This window comes from Pezoporus wallicus, unplaced genomic scaffold (assembly GCF_028554395.1).
Source record: "Pezoporus wallicus isolate ANWC-B61680 ecotype Strahan unplaced genomic scaffold, APGP_CSIRO_Pwel_v1 contig_593, whole genome shotgun sequence".
Taxonomy (NCBI): Eukaryota; Metazoa; Chordata; class Aves; order Psittaciformes; family Psittacidae; genus Pezoporus; species Pezoporus wallicus.
In genome coordinates this window covers 3901206-3916541 of record NW_026642342.1, presented here as the reverse complement: position 1 = coordinate 3916541, position 15336 = coordinate 3901206, and the positions used below count along the sequence as shown (strand labels likewise).

At 36.5% G+C, this 15336-nt stretch overlaps 1 protein-coding gene across 3 annotated transcripts in view; it reads left to right on the top strand.

Annotated features, from left to right (window-relative positions):
- The window catches only part of VAV3 (vav guanine nucleotide exchange factor 3), a 157456-nt gene that overhangs the window by 108291 nt on the left and 33829 nt on the right, over positions 1-15336 (top strand). For 2 of the 3 annotated variants that reach the window (XM_057429112.1, XM_057429110.1), the window contains exon 19: positions 445-490. The exons of the other annotated variant lie outside the window; for it this stretch is intronic. In XM_057429112.1, the coding sequence (XP_057285095.1) occupies positions 445-490 (46 nt within the window). The remainder of the gene's footprint in view (positions 1-444; positions 491-15336) is intronic. 3 annotated transcript variants of the gene reach the window in all.

Below are 15336 nucleotides of genomic sequence, written 5' to 3'. Positions count from 1 at the left end.
TTAGCTACCTGAAGTACAAAGTAGGAAGAGTGAAAGTTTTGACCTTATCAGAGCAGCTTACATTGCTTTAATACTTAAGTGTTTGTGGACATTACCTGGGGCAGGTAGTGCTAAGCTCTGTATTTTTCCTCTATCCTATCCGTAAATGATTAAAAATAATTTTGTTCTTGATATCAAAAGACATGGTTCTATGAGCAGACCTTCTATGGACTAAGAATCATTTGAGTCTAGCATCAGAAAAAATTGCATATATGAAAAACCTACATTATAAAGAATATTTTTCAAAGGATGATCTTTCTACAAGATAAAGATAATTGTGGTGGTGTTTGGGGGGAAATAAGAAAACCAGCTCTGCCTAGCAGACTGTGGGAATGTCAGGAGTGCAGTGTGCCTACATGAAAACATGTTTATTCATTATCCTCCATTTGTGTTTTTGTTCTGCAGAAACGAGCAAATGGAATTAGAAGAAATTCTAGGCACGTGGACCCAGGTTTGTGTCATGGCTTTTTACAAGTTAAACATTAAGTAAAAAGAGTGAGAAAGCTTTAATTGACTTTAGCAAGTTACATTGTGAATGCTATTGTAATCTGTGAAATGCTGAGAACTGTGTTGCTAAAATTGTGAAGGTCTAAAGCGACTGTACTGGTTGTGATTTCAAAGGTAAGGTCAGCTGGTTGAACTCTTATTTATTCATTTTTTAATCAGTGAACTTGAACAACCAGGCTTTTTATTTAAAAGAAATAACTAATGACGAAAAGCCGACAGTTGCTCATAAAGCTTCAGTTCTTATCTGCAAAGTTGTTGGTACTCTCAACCCTCTTAACTGTAGTGGTGTTAAGTGCTTAGCTGTATTGAGCAGAAGTTGCTCTTCTAAAAGGCCAAAATAAAGCAATTGCAGTTTTAGGTAGAATTTCAAAGTGATTTTATTCTTTTTGTTAGTTTGTAATAGACGCTTTTGTGGAATCATGGTAACAGCAGCCCTTGAGAAAATTAAATGCTTGTGTACAGGCTGTGTACTCAAGTGGGGGAACATTTTCTCTGGAGACCTATTGTATTTCTGTATAAAATACTCCATGGTTTTCAGTGTAACTGTGATGATTTTAGTGTAATTTTTTGCAGTAATTACATTTCTGTCCTTTGTTTCTTGTATAGTTTAATTACTGAAGATTTGTTATGCAGATATGTAGAATAAAATTCAGCTGTGGATTATTAAATATTTCTAGATGTGAACACCTGAGAATAGTTGGAGTCAAACATTAAACAGAATGGCAGCTCTGTACACCACATTACAGCCTGGCAGAGCCAAGCACTTTTCAAAAAGTAGGAATGCTGGTTGTGCCACTAGCATTACAGCTGCCTTGGCTCTGAAAGTCTGAATGTTGTAACTAGCTGAAGCAGACCACACCTTCCTTACTCACGTACCTTTGACATGTTTTGGAACACGTATTGTCATTTAGTTGCCTGTAGCAAAAAAAATTTCTTCATGATGCTTCTAAATTGTTCTGTGTGTTGTTGGCTGAAGGCATAAAAGAAAAAAGAAAAAAAAAGCGCCCTTTAACTCTGAAAATTAATACGGTCAGAGTGGAAAACATCAAGAATGTCGATTAAATAATGCAGAAAAGGATGACAACAGTCCGAGGGGACTGTTGTGATTTCTTCCCAATCAATGGTATATGTTGCAGTGGTTACGTGTGCTTGCAAAATAGCTCTTACAGGTCTAGATCTTTAAACATCGCTGTCTCATGTAAACTCCTAGAAGGCTAAGAAATTCAGCTTTGAGAACCATTTGAGTATACTGGCAGTTTTACTTGCTGTTTAAGTCTGAAAGAAGTATATACGTACCTTTATATACAATGATACTTTAAAATTAGGTTTTATTGAAGACTAAGTACCATTCAAATCACCAGAGTCATTGAATTAAATAGATTTATAAGAGCCATATGTAAACAGTGCTTAAAATATGTTTCTGCTCCCTCCCCACCCCGTGCATTTACAGTTCTTTGAGGAGGTAGGGTATTCTTACTGAATAAAAGTCTTGGTCCCCATTGTATTTTTGAAAACCAGTAGAAATGCAGAAGATGTTTGTTATGTTTAGGTACCTTTATTGGAGATAGTTTTGCAGAAGACTGTTTATAGAATTCCTTCGGACAATTTGAATTTTTTAAATCAGTAAATAATAATAAAAAAGATGTTGCATAAGAACATGCTCCATACATACACTTTGCCAGTTTTCAAATTAAATGAGCTTTCTCATTTGCATTTTGTTATCATATGCATTCTCAGTCCTGCTTCAGCTTGGTGGAGATAACTTTTTAAAAACATGAATGTCTTCAGTAAACACTTGCCATCTCCTATGCATTTTCTAAGTAACATTGTTCATCAGATTGCATATTGCCTTGGGAGATGGAAGATGCTATCCAGAGAGCAGCACTTGCAAAAAATCAGTTATTTCAAGCATATATTACTGCACTGAGTTTTTCAAGAACAGTGGCATATAAATCTCTGGAAATCCTAGCACCATTGTGCTCTTTTTGCTGGAGAGATAGTCACTGTCAGAGATAGCATTCAAATTTTAACTGGGCTATGTGTGTGCTGTTTGCTGTGTGGTTTGTTTTTTTGGTTTTGATTTTTGTGGTGCTTTGTTTTTAAAAGGAGAAAAAGAAATTCGCTGCTCAGATTAGTTTGTCTTTAGGAGGTATAATATGCTGCTGCTACCTTGTTGCATGTTATGGTGCTAGTTATGGTACTAGTTTAGGAAAGCAAGCAATTGCTGTGAATCATCAACCAGCACCTACATTGTCTAAATACTGATGGAGTTTGATATAAGCAATAAATACAATTATTTTCACAATCTGAATCATGGTCTGTGATTTTGGGCTCCCAGTGTTTTAGCACAAACTTTTCAAATTCATGTTCTGATTTGTCTCTTTCTGGTTTTGTCTTTTTTAGTAAACAATAATGAATGTGGTAGGCATAGCATAGTCAAATTGATGTGTTGTGCTTTTCTTTTTGTGCTTGTTAGAGCCAAATTCAACTTTTACTAATACAGCTTAAAACTGAATGAAAAGATTATTTAAGTTTGAGAAGTACTGCAAGTGGAAGGATGCTTTAAACAAAACAATGTGAGAATACTGGATTAAAATATCTCTTGCTGGCTGCTGGTAAAACTTACTGATGGAGGATCGTTTCTAGCTGAAGTACCCTAAAAGCAATAAGTTGTTCATGGCTGTTTCATTTGTTTCTCTTTGAAGTTTGATTAAAAGTTTTGACTTTAATAGTTCCCTCCTCAATATTTGCTTTGTGCTGAATTAAAAGGAAGGGTAGAAAGAAAACTGATTAGTGGATGTTGAGGCAGAGAAATTCCTGGGAAATGAAGCTGTCCAGAGAAATACATGCAGAAACTGTACAAAAAGAAACGTTTGTGGAAAGTGTGCAAGAACAAATTGGAAATCCAAAAAATACGTGACTGTCTTTTCTGTATGCTGGGCACTGTGACTTCAGCCTGCATATTCCAGTTGTAGAAACCCTCCTGAGTTCATCTGTAAGTTTCAGGGGAGAGAGGTTTTACATAACATTTCTTTGGCTTAATCTGCAGATACAAGCCATTAAGAGAATGAACCTGTAAATGCATTTGCACCTAGACAGCCAGGAAAAATTTGGTCTACAGTTTGCATTTTACTGTAGACTAACATGATTCTGCTTAAAAGTATTTGAGAAATGATTAGATTGGTGTCACTTTTTGCCTAGAATAGGCATATGGAATGACAATCATAAAACATTTTATTTCTTGTGTAAGGCATGTCATGAAAATATGCATGTGTTTAATATTAAGGATATGATTTGCACTATTGACTTAAATGACAAATTCATGGGTATATTCATAAGCATAAATTAAGGCTTTGTTTTCTTGAGAAGGATGATGCAATCCAACTTCTAAATTGTATAAGCCTTTAATATTTTTAATAAAAACATTTTTAATGCATTTTAATAAGACTAAAAATTTTCTTTCGCAGCTGTTGGAATAATACAGTGTATGTTTGCTGTCTACTTATTTTTTTTAATGGTATGAAGTGTCTAAATGTGATAGATTCACAGCTTAGTGTTTTTAAAACTAGTTTTACCCCAAACGCTTTTGCTACTATAAACGTTGGAACTTTAATCTCATAAAGTGTGAAAGTGTATTTCATATCACAAGGATAAACTTGGTAAGAATAGAAAACTAGAAGCCTTATATTCAAGATTCATTGCAGATTAAACTCAAAATGTGATCTGTGAAGAACGTCACTGGGCATGTTCTGACTTCTTAACTAGCTGATTTCTTTATAAACATGGATTAAAGCTTAGAAAACCCTAGTTCTGAATGTGTATGCAATATAGTAGCTTGTGCAAAGCTGCTTTTCAGTCTGGGGGTTCAAAGTTCAGATAGGTTTAAAAAGGGGTGTTTGTATTTCTGGTTGATGTCTGGTCCATACTTGGTTTGTGAAGCAACCCTGTAGTGTAGATTTTATGCAGATTATTAAAAAGAAAATAAAAACAGGTGAAGGGAATAACTGGCTCATGGCCTCAAATATAGCTTTTTAAAAACAATCTGTGCAAGAACATGTACAGCATTGAAGTTAGATTTGTTTAATTAGACATAGTGGGAAATGAGCTACTGTGTGCTTCATATTTTGTTGAAATTGGATTGTGGAATCTTTTAACCAGGTCTTGTCATTGGTGTATATGTATTTGATTAATAAGAAGTGAAATGATTGTCAGATGTTTGTGTAGCAATGGTCATGATTGCATCTCATCTTCGTATTAAAAAATTAGGGGATAGTGGAATATTGGCAGTTTAAATTTCCTTTTAACTTAAGAATAAGGTATATTAGACTGTGAGGTATTTCAGCAAATTCTGACACAGTGTGCTCTGTGATATGGAAGTCTAACTCTGATTTCCATTTCTGTGCCACTGTTAACCATATGCCCAGCCAAAAGCGAAGTCTGGTCCGAATTCAAGTGCTGGGATAGCCTAACGTGCATGTAATGCTTTGCCAAGCATGTAGTTGTTATAGATAAAACTACTGTCTAACTGAGAGTTTGAATTGTGTGTCTCGTTTTATGAACTCTCCAGGCAAGTTGTTGGTAGTCTTGAGTGACTTTTGTCTGTCTTGTTCAGCCCAGTATAGACAATATCCAATTTCATGGATAAGAAAAGATAACCTCTGCAAGATGCAGCCTCATGCTGAAAATCTGGTATTCAGCAATTTATTTCTCCATTTCAGCAGTGGGGGCAGTTACCTGTGAATCTAGCTGCATCTCTGGTGGTCCACTGCTAACTGCCTGTCAGTATCATTGTTAAGAACAAGAATTTATCTTGGCTGTAAACCACAGAAAAAGGTCTACCAAAAATAAATATCCAGCACTAAACAAGACCCCTGTACTTAGTTTTCTGATGAGAAGGGAGGAGATGACTGACATGACATATCTCCTTATTGTGATTATCTTCTTCAAGATGGATTAGACCAAACTAGCATTTTTTTTTTGCTTTAGTAAAGGAGTTTCTGTGTATAGAATCAAGAAATATATTGATAAATGTTTTGCTGAGGTGTGTGTTAGTGTTATTTAATTATTTTTCCTGTCAATATAATGTAGGAGTGAATAGCAATCCCTTTTTAATAGTTCTTGTCTTTCCGTTCAGACTGAGTAGAGCAAACCATTAGAGGCCATTTGTTTCTGCATCTTCCCTCAGGATTTTGCTCAGAGTCTTGCAGGCTTATTTCTTTGTTAAGTATCTGTGAAAATCTTCTGGGGGAGTTGACGTGACAGCATGATCTGATATACTAAAGTATATATATGACATTCTTTTCAGCTTAAGATACAGTTTGCACTGAGCATAACCATGGGTTTTAATGGCTGGTCAAAATGGATGTATACATGAAGGAGCAGCTGGCTGAAAATAAAATCGGGGAAAGCCTGAAGGAATATGGGAGGAAAGAGAAATATTGAACAAAACTTTCTCTAGCAAAGAGTTTGACAAGGTTGAGGTCTTTCCTACTGCTCACTGGTATGGGCTACCCAAATAGCATTCATACTAGTAAAGTATCCATCACATCCTGTAACTGACCAGGAGACTTGGAGATGTGCTGCATGCAGACAAATCAGAATGACCTGCTCATTTATGTCCTTCTCATTTAGTTTTTGCAATTTCCTACTACAGATAAAAATACATCCCATGGCTTAAAAAACACAGCCTGTATGGTTTGAAAAGAAAAAGAGAGAAATTGCAATTTTAGAGACCTGAAGGACTCAAATGTCTACTTATCTAGGAAGTAAATTGCATCTAATAATTAATAATCATAAGAAAGTATATATAGTTTTGTGTGTTTTCCCCAGAGGCAATTTTGTAAATTTTGTGGATCATTAGATTTGCTAAGTATCTAAAGACTTCTCTGTATGGTAATATATTAAGCTACAGAACAGAGAATGAGCTTTGATTATACATACGTATATATATATGTATGTATACTTAAGATTAACTTTTGTGTGGGTTTTATTGGGTTATGGATGCTTATTCCTTTTCTATGCAGCATCTGAGCACTTTGTTTAAGCTGCATATGAAGTATACAGTGCACGTCTCTAGGAATCTCTGTGAACCAGGTGATTTGCAGGGAAGAACTGGTTTAACAGGCAGCTAGGAGCACTCTTGCTGCAAAAGGAAGGTTCCTTAGCAGGATAGAGGCAGTACTGCTTGCTGACGTGCTGTATAATTGTGAGCATTCTGGAGTTCTTCAGGGACTCAGATAGCAGCTGTAACATGACCAGTTACAGCTGGTTACAAAACCTACAGTATTGATAGATGTGTTTTGACATGTTTTACAGCATGTGGCTGGAATGGTGCTGGGGTTTGAGATGAGTCAGTGAACTTTTTCGTGGTCACCAGATTCTCAGGAGTTAATGGGACAGCTTCTTCTGGGTAGACTTCAGCTGCAGTGCATTCAGAGATACACTGGCCTAATTTGTGACATCAAATTAATGTATCTCACACATTTATTAAAACTACATATTACTTTCAGGATCTGTTTTTTTATTAATTTTAGTTTTGTTTTTTTTTTTACTACTGTGCTAATGCTGTGTGCTGAGCTGTTGTTGCTTCCCAAAATACTGAATTCATCTTTGTTGTGTTACAAGAAAGAACATGTCTAATGTTTTGCACCGAGAAATTTTCCACTAATGCATTTCTGGGAGGCAAAGCACAGTTTTGTCTTCCAATGAAGTATTTCAGGTGCAGTTTAATGATTTTTGTTTGGGTTGTTATACTTTAAATTAAAATTATTTTTACATTCCTGTTGGGGAGATGTATTTTGGAAGGTGCCTGTCCCTTTGGCATCTCAGCAACGAGCTAACATCCAGAGAAGAGCGTAGCCTTTAGGCTTTTTTTTTTAATTAAACATCAGAAGACCCAGATGCCAAAGGGTGAAATATATTTATTTTGTCAAACTCTTTCATCCTTGTCTGGTTGGATTGCAAGATTAGTTTGTAGTTGAAGTAATTTAGGCTCTTTTGTCTTATTGGATGTGTTTTTGGGAGTGTCTTTATATCTTGAGCAACTAATATTTTATTTTTCTCTGAGAGAAACGATGTTTAATACATGCTCAGCATCTATTAGCATAATTTTTAAAGAGAGGTGATTTAAAAAACCTACAGTATCTTTTTCTGCATAAAAACATTCTCAGCATGGACTGTTCTAAACAAAACATTATTGTATACCTATGAGGAAGTTGGCAGGCAGAAAAATAGAAGTACAATTGGACAAAATGAGCACACAAGTATGATCATAGAATCATAGAATAATTAGGGTTGGAAAGCACCTTAAGATTAACTAGTTCCAACCCCCCTGCCATGGGCAGGGACACCTCACACTAAACCATCTCACCCAAGGCTTAGTCCAACCTGGCCTTGAACACTGCCAGGGATGGAGCATTCACAACCTCCCTGGGCAACCCATTCCAGTGTCTCACCACCCTAACAGGAAAGAATTTCCTCCTTATATCCAATCTAAACTTCCCCTGTTTAAGTTTTAACCGGTTGCCCCTTGTCCTGTCACTACAGTCCCTAATGAAGAGTCCCTCTCCAGCATCCCTATAGGCCCCCTTCAGATACTGGAAGGCCGCTATTTGTTTTGCATTTTACACATGCACAATATAGTACACCACTATTAAATAAATATTATACAAACTATTATAAAAAAGGAAAAAAAAAGAAGAAAAATGTGGCAACTGAGGCATGGACTCCAGTTGTGGTGCAACCAAAATCATTTATTGAGCGAACTTACAGGCTTTTTATAGACTTCTACCTAGCGGTTAGTAATTGCTAGTATCTTAGTTTCTTTTCTGTACTTTTCGCAACATCGCTTTTCCAGCCAATGACATTACTGATCATGCACCTTTTCAACCAGTTGCATTACTGTCCACATGCCTTTGCTTGAACAGCTTATTTGTACCCAGATGTATAAGTACATTTTTCTGTTGCCGCTTTCTGCTACATTATTCCTTTACATTTTCCTTGAACACACACTCTTTTGTCCTGTGAGCCCGCACTGGGGACTTTCATTAGCTCCTGGGAAAATCCCAGGTACAACATCTCATCTTTGTCTTCAGTAACTTCTTTGTTTCAGTATCTACAGTTCTCAGAGATTATCACAGTGTTTTAACTTCAATTCCTCTTGACTCTCATGGTTTGCAGCTGATGAGGGTCAGGATGTTCGTGCTCTCGTTCAGGACTGCTGGCGCAGCTTCTTGTGCAGCATTTCCCACAGAAAAGCATGTGCAGAAATCATATAGGCCAAAGTTGCCTTTAGTTGTCATACTATTTTGCTAAAGTTTATTGGGACTTATAGTTCTCTTACTAATCTTCAAGAGTATTACATTTTTTATCTATTTTCATACTTGATTTTAATCTTCAGGGTACTGTCATGCTCAGAAGGTAAACCAAAGATAATAATGCTATGAATGATTAAATATAGTAAAAAAGTTACTGAATTTTAACAGTACTCTAAACTGTATGGTTTCTTTTTTTGTGGTTTACTCGTTTAACTAAATCAGTATTTGATCACTACTTCAAAGTAATTCTCACACAAAGAATTTGGAAAACATTGGAAAACTGAAATTAGCCATCCCATGGGAGAAAAAAAGACTGCTGAAAATTCACAGAAGAGAAGCTCCCAGAACTGCTTCTGCCTGAGGATGGTTTTACAACTTGGTGAAAGGGGCCAGAGGCAAGAGCCTGAGAAACTGATGCTGCTTTTCAGGAAAGTTTTTAATCTGCTTGCCTCTTTTTGCTTCCCAGAGAAGGGAATAACGAGGCTGAGTTAGGCTGTAGGCTAAGCTAGCTCAGGAACTCTTCTTCAACAGTAGCCAATTGAATGGATGCTTAGGGATGGAATATGGGGTAAGAATATGTTGTGGTACTTCCCCGCTATCTTGTGTTGTTTTTTTTTCTTGGCTCATAATTTGTCTTCCACATGTTTGTACTGCCATTTTTTGAAGCAGTCTAAAATCTGGGCATTCACAACATTGTATAATTGCTATTTTCATTATTAGTTGTGTGTTTATCAAGTACTTCTTTTTGTTTGTTTTAAACCTGCTGCCTACTACCCTCACACCTCCTTTTTTTTTTGTAATTGAGACAGTGAATAATAAAGAAATAATGAATACTTTCTCTGGTCACTATCTCTATGCTACTTATGACTTGTCTCTGTCATATCACTCCAGTGATCTCTCTTCTAGCCTGAAGAGCCATTATTTGAAAGTAGTGGGGTTTTTAAAGAAACAGTTTACCACCTTCTGCAAAACTTAATCCACCTTTACCCCACTTCAATACAGTTTATTAATGTTTTGAACAATGAAAGTCCAAGCATTGATTCCTTGGGATGACCCTTTTGAAAAATACCTTCAATTCGAAAAAATATTGCTGTTTCAACCTTTTACTTCATGTCCTTTTTCTGCTTATTTCTCGGGGGAGCCTTTGCCTCTCATACTGTGAACTCCGGGAGAGCCTCATCATGAGTCCTGTTAAAATTGTTTTGCTAATCCTTATTAATGCATAATCTTGATTCTCATGTTGATTTTCTACTGTAAAGAATTCAAAACAGTGCCCCCAGTTTTCCTTTAAAAGTATTTTTAGTCTTTACATTATATTTCTCTATATATTTGCAAATTCTGTTTTTATAGTAGGCTTTACCAGCCTAACTTGTGGAGATGTCCTATATCTCTGTTGGGATGTCTGCTGATTACAGCTGAGTTGCTTTAAAACATGGATTTGACACTTAACCTCGTATTTCTATGGTACTTAGGCTGTTTTTCTTGCAGTTCATAATTAAACAACTCGGCAATTTCATATTAGAATTTATTTAATGTTTAGTCTTTCCAAGAAGTGACAGCATAAAAATTGATCTGATTGATTTTCATCAGAATCAACTCATTCAACCCAGTTGTTTTGACCTTTCCATGGTTTATCTGGTGAGAAAAAAGGTATTGTAACTTTGTAAGGGATAGAAAGGATTCGGAGAAAGCGCTTGAGTTCAGCCCTCGTTGCTGCTCTTTGCTGACCTGCAAATAAACAGAAGACTTGTTCAGTCTTGCTCTTCTCATAACTTGTATTTCTTAAGCTTTAGTGTGTAACAGGGAATTAAATAGTAACTTGATTATCTGATACCTTGAGATCGTGCCTCGGGTCCACTAACATTAGAAGCTATTCTTTAACCAGTACATTTGGAATAAAAGATGTGGGGAGAGGAGAAAGCATGAGGCACTATATCTTTTGGTTCAGATGATAAAGCAACATGTTTACTCTTCTTGGATTTTTTCCTTATTTGGTTTTGACAGTGACAAGTCACGTGAAATATGATACAGCAGCAAAAGTATGCATGTATGGATCGCAGCTTTCCTCCCAGAATAGCATCCTCCCCTGCCAGTATCAGCCTTCTTGCAAAGTAGCAATGATCATTTTAGTAAGTGGAATTCACTTAATGCCGCTACATCTTCTATGATTTAAATTTTTTTCTGTTTTTTCCTCCTTTTTTTTTTTTTTTTGTAAGTCTGCTCTGTAATTTTTCCACTTTCCCTTTTTTGCTTGATTGTGGGGAGAAGATAAACAAGAAAAAGAGTTATGGGGCTTAATGATGGAGACTTAAATCTCTGACTGCTTTTGTGCATTGTGTGATGGTTTTGTTATTTGTCCATTTCTGGTGGTATTGATTTAAATCCTGCTCTGATTATTGTTTTAAATCTCAGGCATCTGAAAAACATTGAATGATCAAATGAGATCAAAGAGCTGATACTGGGATTTAAGTGCATAAGGGGTATTCTTTGTCAAGGCAGTATTTCTGGGAGAAAGAACCAACTCCAGGTGTTCTGCTGATGTCAGTTTGATCTCTGGTCATTCTTTGAGGCAACTAGTTGTTGCCACAAGGTGCTTTTTCCCACCCAGGGGTCCCTTCCCTGCTCTTTCTGTTGAATCTAGCAATCATCCAGTTGCAGGGCTAAATAGCTTCAATAAGATAACGGAGAGCTGGTCATGGGAGGCGGCCCTGGTGGCAACAATGGGGAAATAAGTGGTTTTCTTTCTGATTGGGTTGCTGAACCAGCTCAGTCCTGAGGCTGCACAGTTAGTGTGGGTGTGACACAATACATGCATCTTGGGTTAAACAGAACATCAACCCATATGCTTTATTGCTTTCAGGTATGGTTTATGTCCTAACAAATTACCCACTGCTTGCCGGAGTAGTGTGTTATCCACATTCAGACTGGAAATGAAAAATAAAAGAATTTTCACTATTGCAAAGATGAATATATGAGGGTTTTTCTCTGGGGAAAGGGAAGATACAAAAAGGTTTTAAGATGGAGCCTGACTGTTCTGGTAGGACTGACAACAGGGCACGGTACTTAATTCCCACTGTTATGGTCTGTGATAATTTACCAATAACTTCTTGATTTTGCAGCAAAGATCAAGGGATCAGGGATGCTTTTATTGCATGTTTTCATTTTTTTTCTTTAAAACAACACCTTTTTCCTGCTTATTATTTCTCATGTGATCCATCTTTAAATTAAGGATTTATATGTAATCATAGGAAATCAAGCTGTTTAATTTTTAAACAATGAAAAGAATTTGTACTAAAAATTTAAAATATTTTTCTTTGATAAAATGGAGGGGAGTTTCTGGAAAATTTAGTGCATCTGTATGTGTCGTGGTTTAAAACCAGGCAGAGGGCTCATTCACTCACTCCCCCCCTTCTTTCCCTCCCCCTACTCCCAGATAGCAAGGGAAGAGAATACAACACCTCACCACCAGCCAACTGATAACTTGCCCCCCCCCCCCCCCAACCAAGCACCCACCGATATCTCCTCCAACCCTGCAGTCCCAGCCCTTCCTGGTAACTCCCAGTTACATCCTGGGCATGACGTGCTGTGGTATGGAATACCCCTTTGGTCAGTTTGGGTCAGGTGTCCTGTCTCTGCTTCCTCCCGGCTTCCCCTCCTCCCTGGCAGAGCGTGAGGCTCACAAAGTCCTTGGCCAAACCAAAACATCATTGTTATCAGCTCTGTTCCCGAGCCGAAAGTCAAAACCTGCACTGCACCAGCTACCAAGAAGGAGAAAAATGACTGCTACTGCTGAACACAGGACAGTATGGTACATAATTTTTGCTATGCCAGTCTTCCTAGAAAAGAAAAGGTAACTTCTAAATGAAGACGGTGAGATCGGATAATATGTGTGATGGTCCGTTCCAACCCAAACCATTCTATGATTCTAGAATACGTACATTTATATACCCAGGGGATACTTAAAATGTGATCTGAATATCTGTGTATATCAACTGAATGAGGCTAGGGATACTACAAATGCATGAAAAAATTGAAAGGACTTATGCCTTTTGGATTTCCTACACATTATTGTCATAGATTGCCGATGCTTCAGATGTACAAAGTATGCCGTATAAAAACAAGCAAACAAAGAAAAAAAAATAAAATTGCACAACTCTATATTTAGGGGTAAATGACTTTACATTGTGGTAACAGTGAAATATGTACTTATCCTTTTTCTTTTTTAACACAAATATTTTGTAATGAAAGTAAGTTTTGTTCTCTTTTTCAGAAGACAAAAAAGTTATTCATTATAACATATACAAACCAGAAAACAGTATTCATACTTTTTGTTTGCAGATTTGTTTCAGTCAAGGCAAGTGTCTTTTCATTGCTTAATATAATGGTGTAATTCTTGGCCACGTTTATCTATGATGCTTCCATGCAAAGGAGGTCTATATGGCCTGAATTTTTTTTGCATGTAGGTTAAGAACTGTCAGTTGGGAAGTAAAAGAGGTATCTGCAGTAACAAATGGAGAGGTCACAGTAAAGAAAAATTGCTTGAAAAGGAAGATCACAAGAGCATTTAACTTGAAAAGCTGAAGAATTATGTAACATTGCAAAGAGGGTGCATGCAAGCAAGATTATTCTCTCATTTTCTGGAACCTGCCTGCTTTGCTAGGCATCAGCCACTTCACCTTCGCATTATGTAACAATTTAAAATTCCTCCCTTGTCACAGGATTTGTTTCCCCTAAGTAGCAAAAATGGAAAGTAACTATTTATTTTAGAGGCAGATGCTATTGGTCAATACTAAGCACAAAAGAAATTGCATGAAAGAATTTAATTTTAATTTTTACAATGGTTGATGAATAAAATCTCAGCACATTTTCAGCAATGTATGTTTTAAAATTTTGAAACATGAAACATTCTAGGTAGCATAAGTGTTTTTATGGGTTATATTGTGCAGTTACCATTTGGCTGTACATTATTATTATTTTAATGTACAGTATGTGTGTTAAAGTGTTCAGTGTGTTCAGTAGGATGACTAATTCCATTTGTGCTGAATAGACTTGTTAAAAGGTGGGGCTGCCTTCTGTCATGCCATGCTTTCAGGCAGGCTGCAGGTAAGGTTGGGACAATCATATTCTTACTGCAGTATATTTCTTTTTCAGAAAGAACAAAGTTTATGTTTGTTTATACTTATCAAGTTATTTTTGACATTATATAATCTGTGAATGCTCAACAGCAGAAAAATATCTAGGTCCTCGACAAGATTCATACAAGGTTTCACAAGTAGTAAATTCAAGTGCTCTTGTTTTCCAGCTTTTTCCTCTTAGTGCTTGCTGCAGAAGCATCCCTGGGCAGACAGAAGGTAGTATTAAAAATATAGCTCAAAGTAATTAATTCTGTGGAATAGTGGATTTTTATCTTCCAAGATTCATCCCTGTTTTTCAGGGTCTTTTGCTGCACGTAATCTACTACTGTCTGGACACACCTTCATAGCTCATCTATAGTATCTGCCCAGTCAGTGTAAGTTGTTAGCTCCTCAGGGCAGGTACTTGTTTGAACAAATAGACTTTTTCGAATGCCATGGCACCACATTAAAAGATGTAATAATTAATACAGGTTAATTTTCATACCGTGTGCTATTATAAAAAGGCAACACCTCATGTACTACACTATTTAATTCATATAAGCAGAATTCTAGTTTGCTCAATTTTAAAGAAAATAATGATGCTTCTTCTTTTTGAGGTAACATTATTTTTAAAATTTATATTCCCAGTTCACCTAATAGACAAAATTGAAATGATGAGAATTCACTACTTTGTCAAAATAAATGAAAACTGTGTTTTTGAAACCTAATTATCTTTATTCACATAATAAGACATTCAGCACTCAGCAATTTCTAACATTTGTTCCAAGTGCTGATATTCTTCTCAGTCTAGAATATTCCAAAATCCTTTCTCTTATAATAATAGCTGCCTATGTCACTGCAAGTAAGGACTAGTTGCTTGAATAAGTATTTGAAGTTAAAATTGCACAGAACACAAGAGCTTGTCTTTAGTACTTTTTTGGAGGAAGACATGCTAAGAAAGGGAAACCAAGGTCTGTCTGCAAAAGAAAAATAGTTTTCACTGTACTTTATCACAAAAACTGTGTGACTGACCATTGTAGTCAGTGACCTTCCTGGCTGTTTTCTGCTTTTTTCAGCACAGTGCTAGAGAGGGCCCTCTTCTTTGAGAGAGGACAAACTGCAGACACCAAAGTTTTAAATGCCAAGTACCTGGTTTTGAGTATAAGTGCTAAGACATTATATTGGAATTGCATGTTTAAGTTCTAGTATTTTAAACATCCTTTCTTGCATTTGCAGTCCAGTTTTCCACCTAGGGCATGTCCAAGTTTTTAAAATAAATGTGCTAGTTTCTGTGTCACGTTTAAAAAAAACAAAATTGACAGTGCAGCTGGAGCTTGTGGTACTTGATCTTTCTAGTGTTT